The 17,067-nt window shown below is 39.4% G+C and overlaps 1 protein-coding gene across 1 annotated transcript; it reads left to right on the top strand.

The window, feature by feature from the left end:
- The first annotated feature begins 1,365 nt into the window (after positions 1-1,365).
- Positions 1,366-14,266, top strand: hspa4a (heat shock protein family A (Hsp70) member 4a). The gene is made up of 19 exons (XM_084940652.1): positions 1,366-1,696; positions 3,639-3,696; positions 4,199-4,339; positions 5,173-5,295; positions 6,560-6,659; positions 6,975-7,108; positions 7,404-7,648; positions 7,811-7,887; positions 8,128-8,279; positions 8,561-8,667; positions 9,248-9,381; positions 9,485-9,666; positions 10,117-10,200; positions 11,191-11,349; positions 11,817-11,942; positions 12,092-12,199; positions 12,320-12,439; positions 12,566-12,727; positions 13,197-14,266. Exons 1-19 carry the CDS (start codon positions 1,590-1,592, stop codon positions 13,407-13,409), a joined length of 2,532 nt encoding a protein of 843 aa, XP_084796778.1. The 5' UTR covers positions 1,366-1,589; the 3' UTR covers positions 13,410-14,266.
- Positions 14,267-17,067: the final 2,801 nt, after the last annotated feature.

The raw sequence follows: 17,067 nt of genomic DNA, 5'->3' as shown, positions 1-17,067 counted from the left end.
TGGTCTCAGTGAGTGTCAAGAAGCCATTCTTAAGAATGGGAAACAGCCCGAGGTATGCTAAATTAGAAAAAAAAAAGTGGTCTGAAAATCAGTGTAATTTGAAATTTGTGAGTCGAATCATCATCAGTTTGTGCAGAAGAGGTCAGGAGAGACGTACAACTGTGAGTGTCTGCAGAATCTGTTAAACAAAATGCAGATATGAATCCCCTCCATCATGTAAATCTCATGGTGTTGGAGTTCTTGTTAAAACTGATAAATTATGACTGCAGAAAAGCACAGTCAGAGTTTGATCCTCCACGCAATACAGTCTGGAAAGCATGACAGTGATACCAAACGCACTGCCAATACAGCAAAAGCATTATGAAAATATGTGTACAAACTCATAAACTCAGTTTTTTCTTGTATTTCCATTTGGTTTGAACATGTTTCAATATCTTGGTGCATTGATTTCCTATGTTTCAAATAAAATATAAATGAATTAGAGTTTAGTGCAGTACTGTGATACATGTGATTCATTTATACTACATTAAAGGAAAAAATGTGCCTCACATAATAATGTTTGTTTTACAATCAGCATATAATGGCATATAAACATTCTGTTTATCATATTTCTCCCCAGCTTCTTATTCCCACTTTCTGTGGAAACAGTTACTGAGGTTAAGCATTCAGTTATCTGTCACCAACACAGTGCACACTTTCAGCAGTCAAGTGTCACCACACCCACCTGCATTTACGATTTGTCAGAGCTGCGTTTACATGTCATCAGCTCTCTTCTGTTTCATAGATTCTTAAATAAATGACATTTTGTTTTTGCAAACCAAACCAAAAAAGTGTTATGTCAGCTACTATTTTATACTAATTATTTATAATGATTGGTAATTTTATATCATGAAAATTACTAAGGAGAACGTATTTAAAAACTAATCTTTTTCAGTAACAACAACTTTAAAAATTGCTATGCTTTAGTTGTTTATAATTAATTTGTTTAATGTTATTATATTTTCTTATTTTCCCCACGACTTCGCTCTGAGCTGGGTCATTTACATTTTTTTTTATTTCTAATAAAAAAAACAAAAAAAACAAAAAAACAAAAGGGGACAAAAAATGACTTCATCACTTTTTGCATCACAGTCTATTTTTGTTTCCCCACCCTGATTCGATTCCAGAATTCATCAAGCTAGTCATTTGTTGATTTCACTTACTGTAAACCTTAAACTTGGAGGTTATTTTTTTTTATTAGATAAGAAGAAATTTATGGAGCTTTCGCCCTACACCTCGACTGTTGGAGAACTGTCTTTCACGTGGATATGGAAAAGTCCAGAGAGCGCTAGAACCCTGTAAATCTCGCGATGTCTGCGGGCGAGACGTTAAAGCAGACCTTGCCGCTGCAGCCTGCCTGCACACATCAGAGACACCGGCAACAATCAGCGGTGTGGATTATGAGTAGAAGTATTTAAGACAGAGCAGCTTAACAACTTCACTTGACTGGAGCATCTTTTTTATGTTTTAAAATCTATTTACAGGTTTATTTTCTTTACAGAAATCATACTGTATACAAAGATAAACCTAGGAGACACATATCGCTGAAGATGTCAGTGGTGGGATTTGACTTGGGCTTTCAAAGCTGCTATGTAGCTGTAGCCCGAGCTGGAGGAATCGAGACAATCGCCAATGAGTACAGCGACAGATGTACACCGTAAGTACCAAGTAAAATCTTATTATAGTTTGTGAAGGATAGCTACACAGGACAGGTTTTCATTTATAAGTGTTGTCTCACCTGTATCACTGTAATACACGTGAACGCAACTTCACGATCATTTGCGCTCATTGCTGGGAAATTGAACTGCTTTTCCGTGTAAGTTAGTGATACATTTCTCAGCCTGTCTATGGTGAGCATGGAACCATCTAGAAATTAACTCATAAGGCTCACACCGCCTTCTAAGACCGATTATGAAGCTCCGGCGAGCTAAGCAAGTTAGCTGAGCTCATAGTTTTGTTAACGATAATGACAGTTTGGAGAATTGGTGTGGCTTCGCCGGTTAAAACACGACCGGGCGGTGTTTGCCACCTGTCGTTTTTAAGTAGTTGTACTTGTCTTCAAGGCGTAAACTCCGACCAACCGGTGTGCCCCGTGTGGCAAATTGTACGCCTTGCGTTATGCTCTGTACGATGACGACAGCGGCCAGTCTCTTGTTGGAATATTCTAGCAAATTTTTATGTCTTTTAGCCTTTCATGTTTTAAACGGTGTAAGGTTATATAGTATTTATTACATGAAAAACATATTGTTATCAGAAAGGTTTTTTAATATTATTTGAATTCTGCTTATTTGGGTTCATGGCGCATTTTGTAATTCCATTAGTTAGATTTCAGTCATCGTGACTGATTTTTAAAGTCTTTACAGTATTTTTTCTTTTGTAAGAGTTCAACGTTAATATAAAGCACACAAGCGTTATTGAATGTTATACACTGTCACTGGTTTTGAATGATTAACTGGTATATTTATAGATGTATCATTACAATTTAGAATTCCCTCCCAGTATTAATAAAATGAAATAAGACCAGTTATTATATTGTAATTTATTTATAACGTTTGTATTAAACAGGGAAAGAAAAAGATAAACATTACCCAGTTTATGCTTAGATGTGCAGCTACTAGTCAGAAAGTTTTAAATTTAATATAATATATATAAAATGGGTTTTACGTCATGGTTATATGAAATATGTATACATCATTAAGTTGCTGAAGATACTTTATTGTGAATCAACCTGGACTTTTTAAAAATTATTTAATTTTATTCAAATTTACAAGGCAAACATGTGTCAGAGAACTAGATCATGTATAAGATAATTTGGTGAATAGAAAGATTATACATCACAGTTTCTTGGTGTGTATATATATATTATACAACAAATTCACATTCAGAATTTAAACACAGAATTTCATGTTGAATATTCGTAACACACTTTGTTCTGTAAAGGCTTATACTTACTGAGTAAAAAGAAAACAAATACTTTCCTGGTAACTTGTACAACGTTTTGTCTGTTGCCCACATAAATATGTTGCATTAAATTTTGAAAAATTATGAATATTGGACATTTTTTGACAAATATTGAACTGTTTTTGTGAACTTACTCTCTACTACATCATAAACATCACAAACACCACTGTAAAAAGTCCTTTGAGTGCTCAAATAGAAAAGAACTTTATAACAACCAGTCCATTTACCATACAACTTCCTGTCCTGTTCTTGATTGAAGATCAGCATGCGCTGAGTGACTCTCCTCAGAGACTTGTATTGTTGACATCACCACACTCCACTTGTGTGTTCATAGCAATGCTTACTCTGTGTCATCAGCATCTGTGTTTGATAGAGATGGTGATGAGAGGCAAGCCCTGTGTGATTTAAGTGGACTTACCACACCACTTCAGCCTGTGTTTATATAGTACAGACAACGCAAAACTTAATCAAGCCAGTCTGGAGCCTCAGTCCAGGTTTCAACAAGGATTATTTAGAAAAGTGCTGAGATCAACTAGTTAAAAATTGTGACCAGTGTAGATTGGTCACTGAACTATCATGTGAAGCTCTGCTAGTTGTGTCATTAATGTAGCTTAACATTTTGACTTGTGTGTGTCCAGGTCTTTTGTATCGTTTGGACCCCGAAATCGTTCGATAGGAGCTGCTGCAAAGAGCCAGGTAAAAATTCAGTCACCGATACTGTCATGTTTGGGAGAATTATTTACAATATAAATGTAAAAAGTGGTTAATACTTGGGCAGCATGGTGGTTAGCACTGTTGCCGCACAGCAAGAAGGTCCTGAGTTCAATTCCACCATCAGGCCGGGGTCTTTCTGTGTGAAGTTTGCATGTTCTCCCCGTGTTTGCGTGGGTTCCCTCCAGGTACTCCGGCTTCCTCCCACCGTCCAAAGACATGCAGCTTGTGGGGATAGGTTAATTGGATAATCCAAATTGCCACTAGGTGTGAATGTGAGTGCGAATGGTCATCTGTCCCTGTGTGTTGGCCCTGCGACAGACTGGCGACCTGTCCAGGGTGTACCCCGCCTCTCGCCCTATGACAGCTGGGATAGGCTCCAGCACCCCCCGCGACCCTGAAAAGGATAAGCGGAAGCGAATGGATGGATGGATGGTTAATACTTGGCTTTGTTTCCTCCTGTTTCGTCTCTCTTTTTTTTATTCAGGTGGTGACCAACTATAAGAACACACTGCAGAGCTTCAAGCGATTACATGGCAGAGCGTTCACAGATCCTTACATCCAGTCGGCCAAGTCTAACTTGGTGTACGAGCTGGCACCGATGCCCTCTGGGGCCACCGGTATAAAAGTAAGACTGTATTTTCTAACCAGGTTTCTGCCCTCAGCTTAGCTGATGGGAAATAATTGATCAAAAGAAAAAAAAAGACCATTAAAAGAAAATTAACTGAGAGACAGCACAGTAGATACAACAGCTTATTTCTGACTATGTTGCATCCTCCACTCACTACATGCTGTGCTCTAAGAAGTGCGTCATGTAATACTTTTTGCTCTGATTCATACCATTCCTACTTCATCTTCCCATTTAATCCTAAAAACACTTTCAGTATGTTGTATTTATTTCTGCAGGGATTTTGTCTCTTGGAATATTATCCTATGGGCAAAATGATAATTGTGTTGGTGATATGAACCGTACGCTTTGCTGACTGCCTAAATGTGAAAAATGTACACATTTCTGGCACTAACAGATGATGACTGTGAGACTCCAGAAATACCCAAAGTTATTGCAAGTGCATAAATGACAATGCCTCGCTTGGCACACTGCAAAGGCACAAAGCGGCATGTTGTAGAGTCCCCGTGGAGATGATTAATGTCAGTCCTCAGGATAAATAAGAGCAAAAGAAATATCAAATCAAATCAAAATACATAAACCTGGTTTTGCCTGTTAAACCACAAGGCTTTGCAATCTGCATCTTTTCCATATTTTATCACATATGCATATTTTTCTCAGCTTAAAAACCCTAAATGAAACTGAGATAGCCATTTAAATAATTAATGAGTTGTCTTATTAATGGAAATATTAACATAAATTGTCTTGTGTACACTGCAGCAAACATCTTACTCTACTGGACAGCTCTATGATTTGTCCTGACAGTAATCTTTTACCTCATTACCAATTTCTAGGTGATGTACATGGAAGAAGAGAGGATATTCAGCACTGAGCAAGTAACTGGCATGCTGCTGACCAAACTGAAGGAGACTGCTGAAAGTGCACTCAAGAAACCAGTAGTAGATTGTGTCATCTCGGTAAGCATTAGTTGCATCCTGGCTCAGGGATTTTAACCAGCTGCTTATAGCCCTCCTTTTCCATCATGTAAACTGCATCCACCGATTGCTCGTCCTGTCACACTGAGTGCAGCCAGCGCGCCTGGTTGAGTCACGTGTTTACATTTGGGTTCTACATTACCAGCTCCTTCGTAGCTTTGGTGATGATGACTTCTTCCTCAAGTACCTTTTGCAGGACCAGTTTTCTTGCATATTTTGCAAAGTATTGTGGTGTGTCAGAGGATGTTGAAGTCGCCTTCTTTTTAGGTACTAAATCATCATTAGAGGCTGACACGGGGCTTTTACTGTCAGACTTTCCTGGGCTTGTCTCATTGTTGTCTGCACTAGAGGACCTAAACACATGGCGTTGCTACAGCAATGATTTTCCCATATAATACTTTTGTATCATGTTAAAACTTCCAGATTTTGGATGATATAATGTGGCACAGCCCTACTTAAGCTCTATGAGACGTGTTAAATAGGATTGGATAGGTCTTTTATTAATCCACCTGGTTATCCTGGTCTCAATAGATGGTTTTTCAGGCTTAAGTTTGTAACAACAGATCTTATGGAGGTAGCTTTAAATGTCTTAGGAGTTGTTTGTTTATTTGGTGAAAGTGACGTTGCATGATGAAGCTTTAAGTTGCCATAAAGTGACTTTGTGTACTGTACCTGAATAGAACACTGCATTAGATTTACATCCTGTCATTTGACAGCCAGCGATTAATGTCATCCTGTTGAATTTTCTACCAGCTCAGGTAAAATATGCAGGCTGACAGCTGCCTGCAAGGTGTAGAAATGCTTTGCCACCTGCTCTTGTCACATTTTGAGCCCTGAGCACTTCAGCACACGTCTTGTCTGAAAGCTTTATTTCGTCTCTTGTACCTCGAAGCTGAAGAGTGGGAAGCATGTGTTTCTTTAGCACAGAATAAGGATCTGTTACGTAATGTTACAGAGCTCACACTTTGAGGCCCTTGCTTTCACTGAGCCTAAACTTAAGGTTTACATCAGCTCTGGAGATGGATGGCATGTTATTAGTACTGTTACCAATAGCTAAATTTAGCCTGTGATCTTTTCCACAAGGAGCTGTTTTGTTTTGGCACCCTGAGTAACTAACTTGGTAATTTTATCCAGGGAGGTTATGAATCTTGTGAGATAGGTGATTTATTCCTTTGAGGGGCCCAGATTGATCCTAAATATGGAATAGTGTAATGTAATGTTTTGTTTTGTTTTGTTTTCCTCTTAGGTACCAAGCTATTTTACTGACGCAGAGAGACTGTCAGTCGTGGACGCAGCTCAGATCGCTGGCCTCAACTGTTTACGACTGATGAACGAGACTACTGCAGGTACATGGAAACATCTAGATCATCTTTAAGTCTGCTGTGTTGTTGTTGAGCCTTTAATCTCATACTACTCAGAAACACGTTGAAAATGGTTATTGCATTAGTTTATAACTTAACCATAAGATACAGGGAAATAGATGCACAGCATTAAACCTGCCCTACATTTTATTTATATACATTTGCAGCATTGCAGTAACAATTTTATTAGTTCGAACAGATTTAGTTTAGCATAGTGCAGCTGGAATTTGGAGTACTAATTAGTTCCTGGATGCAGCGGTGAGCAGAAAATAACCTGAAGCTTCTGTCTGATTGCTGCAGTGACTCTGGCATATGGAATCTACAAGCAGGACCTGCCAGCTCCAGAAGAGAAGCCCAGAATAGTGGTGTTTGTGGACCTGGGCCACTCTGGTTACCAGGTGTCAGTTTGTGCCTTCAATAAGGGAAAGCTCAAGGTGAGTGATGGATAAATACTGAAAGTGCTCATGTGAGTTAGCAAGTTTACTAAAGTGGATTCTGTTTAAATCTTATATTTACGATATTCTGATGTCAATAAACAGGCCTGACTATTAAATGAATGTAAAAAAAAAAATACAGCATTTATGGTCAGTGGTGAACACTTCTGACTATCAGTGAAGTTGGTGTTCTGGGTTATGCTGTTGAAAAATAAGGAGGGATCAAAAATCGTCAGAGGCAAAACCTAAACTTGCTTCTACCTACTACTAATATATTTACCTTCTCTACTGTTAGATCCTGGCCACTGCGTTTGACTCAGACCTTGGTGGCAAGGACTTTGACGATATCCTTGTCAACCACTTCTGCGAGGAGTTTGGAACTAAGTACAAGCTGGATGTGAGGTCCAAGCCCCGTGCACTTGTGCGGCTCTACCAGGAGTGCGAGAAGCTCAAGAAGCTGATGAGTGCCAACTCCTCTGACCTCCCTCTCAACATTGAGTGCTTCATGAATGATATTGATGTTTCCAGTAAACTAAACAGGTAAGAAGTAAAGTTAAATTAAATAAGAGAATAAGATCAGCATATAGCATGTAACCACAAGTATTTTAAAAAGGGAATAGTGTTGTTTCTTAAATTAATGGAGTTTTCCATAGTGTGCATGTTGGCTGCACCTATTAATAATTTATGATCATGTGTCCCCAGAGGCCAGTTTGAGGAGATGTGTTCGGGGCTGCTGGCCAAAGTCGAGGGTCCCCTGCGCAGCGTCATGGAACAAGCCAGTGAGTACATGAGACTGTAATAGCAGCTGGACTATCCCTGTAGGCACGTGCACGCTCACACATTCAGTCATGTGCTTTGCTGTGGTAGCCCTTCCCCCTGGACAATAGCAGCATGTCAGCCTTCCTTTAATCATTACTTTTCAACTTTAAAAATAAAATGAAACAAATATGAAACGTATTACTTTGTAAACCTAAATAACCTGCTTTGTTTCGCAATTGTCTCTTGTTTTTTGTATCCAGAGCTGAAAAAGGAGGATATATATGCAGTTGAGATCGTGGGTGGCGCCACCAGAATCCCTGCCATCAAAGAGCGGATCAGCAAATTCTTCGGCAAAGAGCTGAGCACCACCCTAAATGCAGACGAGGCCGTGGCCAGGGGCTGTGCTCTGCAGGTACAGCTTGCCTGTCACATGGCAAACACTTTGATCCCCACAGTGACTCAGGCAGCAGACTCATACAGTAACAGCTGTGTTATACCAGGAGGGAGACCTATGAGAGGAGCGCTGAAGGCTGTGATCTGTGAAAGATTTGGTGACAGTTTAAAAAAACAAAACAAAAAAGTTCACAAATACTGATACTGAATACTATTTTTGGCCTGAAAATGAAAAACACAAAAGTTTAACCTTAAAATTCTGGTTTTTGTTGTTGTTGTGTTTTTTTTTTTTTCCCTCAGTGTGCCATCTTGTCACCAGCTTTCAAAGTGAGAGAGTTCTCAATTACAGATGTTGTCCCTTACTCCATCTCCCTAAAGTGGAATTCAGCTGCAGAGGAAGGACTCAGGTACTCTTTAGGCTTGAATCTAACAGAAAGTAGCACAAACATCCCTTTAATGCAGCTGGTTTAATACTTGAATGTATTGTCCTCCTGTTTACATTGCTCCTATTATATTGAAGTGTGAAGCTTAGCCAGAACTCGTACTGTTGACTCCCTTCATGACTTTCTGCCACACCTTGCCCACACCCATGTACCACGCAGATCCAGTATCAAAAATCTTTTCTGGATTCATTCACGCTTTGCTAAATAACATCCAAATCCTGTTTCAAGCCCTAAAACCCTCTCATAAATGATCTTTGAGTTTGATAAAGACTTCAGATGTGTTTTATAAACTGTTGCCAAATAACAGATTGGTGCATGCTGGTGGGTAGGTGGGTGGGTGGTTGAGTAGGTGGAAACCTTCAGAGGACAAATGGTAGGCTTCGTGTCAGTTCTCTCACCACTTGCGTTGTTGGAATAAAAACTGTAAGCTAGCACAGCTTGTTTCAAACCATCGATGACATGAACAGAAAATTGAGTTTACATTCTGAAGTCCCGTCCCTGTATATTTGTCTCAATCGCCTGCTCTTTCTGTGTTTTTTTGCAGTGATTGTGAGGTTTTCCCAAAGAACCACGCAGCTCCTTTCTCTAAAGTACTGACCTTCTATCGGAAAGAGCCATTCAGCCTTGAAGCCTACTACAACAATCCCAAGGAGCTACCTTACCCTAAAGCCACTATAGGTACAGCAACTTCATTCAAATTTAGATGCAGTTCTGTGAGTTTCTATTTATTTGTTCATATATGCGCAGGTATTTTCATCAGTGCTAACTTTTAACTCCGCAGGCCAGTTTCTGATCCAGAATGTGGTTCCTCAGGCATCAGGGGAGAGCGCAAAGGTCAAGGTAAAAGTTCGGGTGAATGTTCACGGTGTGTTCAGTGTATCAAGCGCCTCGTTGGTTGAAGTTGTGAAAACAGCTGAAGGAGAGGAGCCAATGGAAACAGACCAGATCGTGAAGGAAGAGGAGGTGTGTATTATGTGCTTTTGCACTGATTGTTAGACACTAATGACATGGAGAGGGTATGTGTATATCAGTAAGGAAGAGACGGGAGAAATGTTTGCTTTGTGTTTGTGTTGCGCCTGAGAAAGCCTTTCAGTCAGTAACTTTGTTCCAGCCCAACCCCATTACTGTATTATTTAGGCATCTTGTCTTGACAAGCTTTAGATGGCTTTAAGAGCTTTAGCAATGAAGGTTTCTGACTACACTATTGCATACAGACTGATTGCAAGTCTTGAACAGGAGTGCACATGACACAAACATTTCCAAAACCTTGACGTGAACATCTGAATAATTGCTGGGGACTGCCATTTTAAAATGGGCTGAACCCAGATTTAATAGATGACACCAGCAACAGAACAGCACATGTTGTTTTAATTTAATTGTATGTATATTCTTTCTTTCGTTACCGTGTGTCAGAGCAAAATGCAAGTGGACCAGGAGGATCAGAAACTCCAGGCTGGAGACAACGGAGACAAGAAAACAGAGACAGAAGAAATGGAGGTAACCTTGTGCTGGGCGATAAGGATACCCTAATGCCCATACATGCATATATACATACATGTGTACATACATGGGTACATACGTTCATATAGAAGAAAAATTAGATTGCTCTGTATAAGTACTACGCATACAGCAACCCGAAGTCTTTAAAATGTAAAAGAAGTTCACTTTCTTCAACAAACCTTGTTCCCCTAAAGACACAATTTACAGTGTTTAACACAAAAATAACCCAAAATAGACTGACACATATGTACATGGATACTTATGGAAGCTTATTTCTGCCACTGGGGAAAAAGTATTTGGCAGAGCTAATGTAAAATTTGATATGTATTACTCCAGCAGTGTCTATTGTGAAATATATGTCTGGCAAGATATGACCATTATTGTAATTTTTAACCATATCGCCCAGCACCAGGTAACCAATACATCCAATACATTTTATTTTCCTTATTATTTTAAGAAACATGATTTGCCACTGACTTTTTTTTAAAATTTAAAACATTCATTTATTTTTTATTTTTTTGAAGCATGCTGTTTAACATAAAAACACATAAATTTCTCTATTTGTAAAGACTAACTTCTAAAACTTCTTAAGCAAACCTCAAATGGCCCTCTGAAGGTCTGAGGTGTCATCACTTTCCAAAAGTGTCGTCATTCCCAGAGCATAAAACTATAATTGTTCTTCTCACTTACAACGAAAAATGCATCCATACTTTATCATGTGGAATTTTGCTTTTGACATAACAAATAAAAGCCATAGGCTCATGAAGAAATTATAAACTAACAATATAGAAACTTACAGTCAATACAGGCCAGAATTTACCTATCACAAAAAGCACAATAAAATTATACAGATGGTACAATTGTGAAACTGGCGAAACACAAAAGCACGTTTGAAGTTGGAGCTGTTCAAGTACTCAAAAAGGCTGAAGTCAAATACTGCTGATTTGTCTGGTGGGGGAAAAACGTGTTTCATCTCTGCTATTACAGACAACGACAGAGGATGCCAAGCAGCAGGAGAAGAAGAATGACCAGCCTCCTCAGGCCAAGAAGCCCAAAGTAAAAACGAAGACACTGGAGCTGCCCATAGAGAGCAGCTTGGACTGGCAGCTTTCCGGAGAAGAACTGAATTTGTTTGTGGAAAATGAGGTAATGCTGTAAAAATCACAGGGAATGTGTGGTGTGCATGCACAGTGTTGTCTCAAGCAGTAATGCCTAGTGAGGCTCACTGGCCCTGGGTTAAGCTGTCCTTGTTACCATTAACATTTAAAGAAGTGGCTCCATAGTGTAGCTGTTTACCTGTATTTGTCTAAGCAGCAAAAGATAGAAACGGACATATTAAGCAGCCAACAGTGTGAAAAAGGGAGGAGCTGATTTGGCTTTTATCATTAACAGCCCCTAAAAATTGACAACTCTTGATCATTTGATAATTAATCAGTTAATCAAACCATAATATCACCTTTTTTTTCTTTTTCTTTTGACATGTGTGACATCAGGAATATACCTGAAATTGTAAATGTTGTCTTGCTTCATCCTCAGGTGTTTTTTGTTTTTTGGTGCACACTTAACTAAGTAAAGTAGTTAAACTAATGTAGACTTTACTGTGACTCCTCCAGGGTAAGATGATCATGCAGGATAAGCTGGAAAAGGAGAGGAATGATGCAAAGAACAACGTGGAGGAGTACGTGTACGACATGAGGGACAAACTCCACGGCATCCTGGAGAAGTTTGTGAATGAAGCAGTGAGTACACACCGGACACGTCATCATACACTGATCGTCTCTGTAACATTTGGATTCTGTTCAATTTAAACTAAGTGTAAACCTTCAGTTCAGATGAAATGCATGCGTTTAATGTTAAACATGAATCTTCCTCACTGCTTCACATGCAGGATCGCGATTTGTTCTCATTAAAACTGGAGGACACAGAGAACTGGCTGTATGAAGATGGAGAAGACCAACAGAAGCAAGTTTATATCGACAAACTGGCTGAACTCAAGGTAACTACGCACTCATTGTATGACTGGACAGTTTTATGGGAGGAAAAAAAAGTGGTTCACTATACAGATATTTGGAATAACTTTGCTAAATCGGCCTTACTGACGATGTTGCTTTAACAGAAAATTGGCCAGCCTATCCACGAGAGATACGTGGAAGCTGAGGAGAGGCCGAAAGCGTTTGAGGAGCTTGGGAGACAAATCCAGATGTACATGAAGATAATTGAAGCTTACAAGGCAAAGGTAACCAGGGTTTGTTGTTGAGCTCTTTATACAAAGTTTTAAGAACAGCTGTAGGTCAGACGTATCACAGACTAAGCTCAAGAATCCCCAGACGTTTGTAAAATTTACTTTTGTGTGCCCCAACAGGATGAGCTCTATGATCATCTGGATGAGCTGGAGGTGACCAGGGTGGACAAGCAGGTAAACGATGCCATGGTCTGGATGAACAGCAAGATGAACCAGCAGAACAATCAGGACCTCACCGTGGACCCAGTGGTCAAAGTTACAGAAATCAAGGCCAAGACTAAGGTAGACATTAAAAGCACACACACACCACTTGCATGCTCTTTAAGAGAGCTTCATTATGGGCTTCCTTAGGGTTTTAAGGGCTCATTGTCTACAATTAGTAGACAGTAATATAAATATGAAAATATTAGCAAAGATTATCCAGTATACTTCTGCAAATCACAACCTCTTTATTTGGAAAGGAAAGTAACATCAACTTAAAAAAATCTTAACAGAATAAACATGAATTATTATTATTATTATTTTACCTTAATAGTCATTAAGATCATTATTCATCATTATCTTTTGTTTTCCTTATACTGACGGCCTAAGAGCATCTGAAGATTTCACAAAAACCCAAAACGACACTCAACAGTCTTGTAGTAGCTGCCTAGCAGTTTGAAGTAATTTGTCATTGTGATATGAGCTGAAGAATTTAAGTTTAAAAACTGTGATGTCATGTTCTTAGCATGTGTATCTTTTTACTCTTTAGGAGCTTTATGCATCCTGCAACCCAGTGTTGTCTAAACCCAAGCCCAAACCCAAGGTGGAGCCTCCTAATGAGGAGAAGACGGAGAATGGGCCGGTTAACGGACAGGAGGGAACAGAGAGCCAATCGTGCAACCTGGACAAAACGACGCCCGCGGGCACGGAACAGCAGACAAAAACGCCAGAGAAAAATCTCCCTGAAATGGACATTGACTAACTGTTTCCACTGCAGCCCCTGAGTTTTACTTTCCTCCTGAAACAGAGTTCTGTCCTTCCTCTGAGATTGTTCTTGATGACCGAGTAACCTCTCTCAAAGACACAGACGACAGCATCTCTAATCAACACTACGCATCAACCAGCCTCCTCAGCATGCCATTTCTCATTTTGTTTGAATACAAAAAATATTGCATAATAGTAATACTGAATGGACTACTTAATGACATAAAGGTTGTGAGCGTAGGATGGAAACTGCTTTTCTCTCTGTGCTGCTTTGGTGGGCTGTATTGTTAAAGATGACTTCAGCATTTTCAGAGCAAATGTAAACTATGAATGTCAGATATGAAAAATTTGTAAGCAAAATAGCTGTTCAGGGGAGAATTATACATACGAGATTATTGAAAATGTAAACTACAGTATGTCTGAGCGTAAGTATACATACAGAGGCACTGGTAGTTAACACGGATTGTTCAGAGTTGTACATGACAAAATTGTGCTCCCCCACCACCATCACCACAAACAATTGTAACTTCGGATTATAATGTTATTTCGTTTAAGTGGAAGCAGGGAGTTTTTGTTGAGTTTACTTGTACCGTATGTTTGAACTATATACAACAAGTTACTGTCATGCAGTATTTCTTTGTTGAGCTTTTCTCATTCAAAAGCACTGGTATGTCTATTGTTCTCTGGTAGCCTTGAATTTTTTTGTTTTGGGAGGGGTTTTGTTGTTTTGTTTTGTTTTTTTTACTTAAAAGTGAATGCTGGTGCAACAAATCACCTTTTTGGGTGCTGCTGTTGTTACCACGTCACCAAAAAGAAGCAAAAATTTAAAAAAATAAAATGACTTATAGCTGAAAAGTTTTTTTTTTTTGTCTTGAATACAGTAGTTATTGCATATCCTACATCCAGTTTTCAGAAAGAAAATAAGGTTTATTTTAAATGTAGTTTTGCAAACACTCTACAAACATCCTGCAACCTTGCACAATACACTGCTCCAAAAAATTAAACACTTTTTAAGCAGAATATAACCTCAAGCCATTTAAACTTCTTGAATATTGATATGGTCAGTTAAGTAGGAGAGGGCTGCTAGTTTTTGACCGACCCCGTAGAAGTGGCCGAGGTAGTCCAACTCTACCAGGATGGCACATCAGTTGTCACTGTCAGGTTTGCTGTATATCCTAGAACAGAAGGCCATTCTTAACCCATCAACAGGGCCGGTATCCGCTCCGTTGAGCAAGGAAGAACAGGATGAGCACTGTCAGAGCCCTACCAAGTGACCTCCAGCAGGCCACTGATACAGTCAAAAACATGCTTTGTGAGGAGGGCATGGCGTCCTCTAGTGGGCCATGCGCTTACTACACCATTATACCACCAGCAGGCTAAAACATTAATACGAGGCAGGATGGATCCATGCTTTCATATTTTTTACACCAAATTTAGGCTGTCTGGACATTCTCCTTTGACCTCTAGTGTTAACAAGGCATTTTCTTACAGAGAACTGCTGTTCATTGGATATTTTTTTTTTACTTGTTCAGACCTTTCTCTGTAAACCCAAGACATGGCTTTGTAGGAAAATCCCAGTAGAACAACAGTTTCTGAAATACTCGTACTGGGAATATTTTAAATCACCTTTCTTCCCCATTATGATGCTCAGTTTGAACTTCAGCAGGTCATCTTGATCATGTCTATATGGCTAAAAGCACTGCATTTCCATGTGATTAGTTGATTAGATATTAGTATCCGCAAGTAAATGAACAGATGTACCTAATGAAGTGGTGTATGTTTACCAGTGTTGGGTAAGTTACTTTAAATTAGTAACTTAGTTACATTACTAGTTACTTCTATCAAAAGTAACTCAGTTACTTCAAGTTACTCGTTACTTTCAGAGTAACTAGTTACTAGGGAAAGTAACTTTGGTTTTTACTCAGAATTCTCTTGTTAATGTGTTGCTTCCGTAACTGGATACCCAGCAAGATTGCCAGTCTTCTAGCTTGCTTACTTGCCACAACTGCACTGTGCCACCTACCAATAGAAAGGAAAAAATAATGTGCACATTTCCACGAGAGAAATCCCACGCCTGATTCTATCCTAGCATGCTTTTTACATCCAACACAAAAACTGCAGTCGTGGTGCTTTTGATTGTACTCAGAACTCGGAAATTCTGCCTTCTGAATAGGAAGATGTAGGTAACACCAGACTGCAGATGAGCTGCATACAGAGCTGGACTGGGACAAAAAAATCGTCCCGGGCATTTTGACTAGAGACCGGCCCACCATTATAGGAAAAATCATAAAGCCTTTGAATGAAAATAAACACTGTTGTGACAGTGATGTACACTGTTCTGATGGTATATATGTATCAATCTATCAATTGTTTGTTGTAAGACTCAGATAATTATTTTTTTAAAAGTGAGACATTTTAAATGAGAATAAGAAAGTATTTCCTTGTGCCCCCCTTTCCCTTTTAATGCCCTACATGGACCCCTGGCAACACTTTGCTAGATCCGCCCCTGCACAGTTACCAGCTGTCAGCTACTTAGAAAAGGATCCTGGTGTTATTTGTCTCTCAGAAACAGTTCATAACTTCTCTTCAACTCATTCATGTTAACTAAAAGGTAAACCTGTTTCTCCATCACAGCTCTGATGATTCAGTAAGGACATCTCCTGGTTTCATCTTCATGTTTCCCTCTCACCACATATTCAAACCGATATCATGACCAGCAGGTTTACAGCTGTGGCTCCAGCAAACATCAGCTGATACTAGAAAGTAATATTAAATAAATTCTAACAACAGCTGATCAAGCTTAAAAGTGCTGCTGTTGTTTACCGCGACATCCGCTGGTTTCCTCTTTCTGGCGCAAAGTGGGCGATAAATAAACAAGAGAGAAAAGCCGATCAGCTGATCATTGATCAGTTTCATGATTGAAGTAGAAACAGGAGAGGGAGGGTGAGAGGATGAGAGAAGAAGAGGCAGCTGTGCAGCGTAAACACAGAATAAATCCAGCTTTGTGTCTTTTTCATTGTAGCTGAAGTCCGGGACAAACTGTTCCTTTTCACCTCAATACGAAACGCGTAATATTTTCTCTGAATACGAGACGATTCCGTTTTTTACAGGACGGTTGGCAACTCTAATAATTAACCTTATGAACAAAATAAAGTTCAACATCAGTAACATAGCACCCACCCAGCTGTATAGAAACTCCGTCATGCTAGCTAGCACGCAGTACGAAAAAGTCAGCATAACGAAAATAAACTCCATCTAAACTTGGTTCATATCTGACCCAGATGGACTGCAGGTTATAACTTCTTACCTGAAGTTCAGTTCACCTGACACTCTCGGACCAGCGGCCGCTTCGGGTCTCTCCTCTTGCCTCCCTTTTTCTTCATCCACCTGCTGGCCTCCACCACTTGCTAATGTTATTGAATCTGTGGAAGCTCCGCGATAGCCACCACACGAAGTTACGAATAACGAGCCTATCTAAATCCCAGTAACGAGTAACGCGTTCCTGGTTTTGGCATAATAACTAGTTACCGTGCTCGTTACCACAATAATAACGTAGTTACTGTAACGCGTTACTTAATAACGCGTTAGTCCTAACACTGATGTTTACTAAGATTCGTACAGTCTTACAGAGGTACAATATTTATTTAAATACCATG

Source organism: Perissodus microlepis, chromosome 10 (genome assembly GCF_051167445.1).
Source record: "Perissodus microlepis isolate ML-2025 ecotype Zambia chromosome 10, ASM5116744v1, whole genome shotgun sequence".
In the NCBI taxonomy this organism is placed as follows: domain Eukaryota; kingdom Metazoa; phylum Chordata; class Actinopteri; order Cichliformes; family Cichlidae; genus Perissodus; species Perissodus microlepis.
This window is presented reverse-complemented; position numbering and strand designations above follow the sequence as displayed.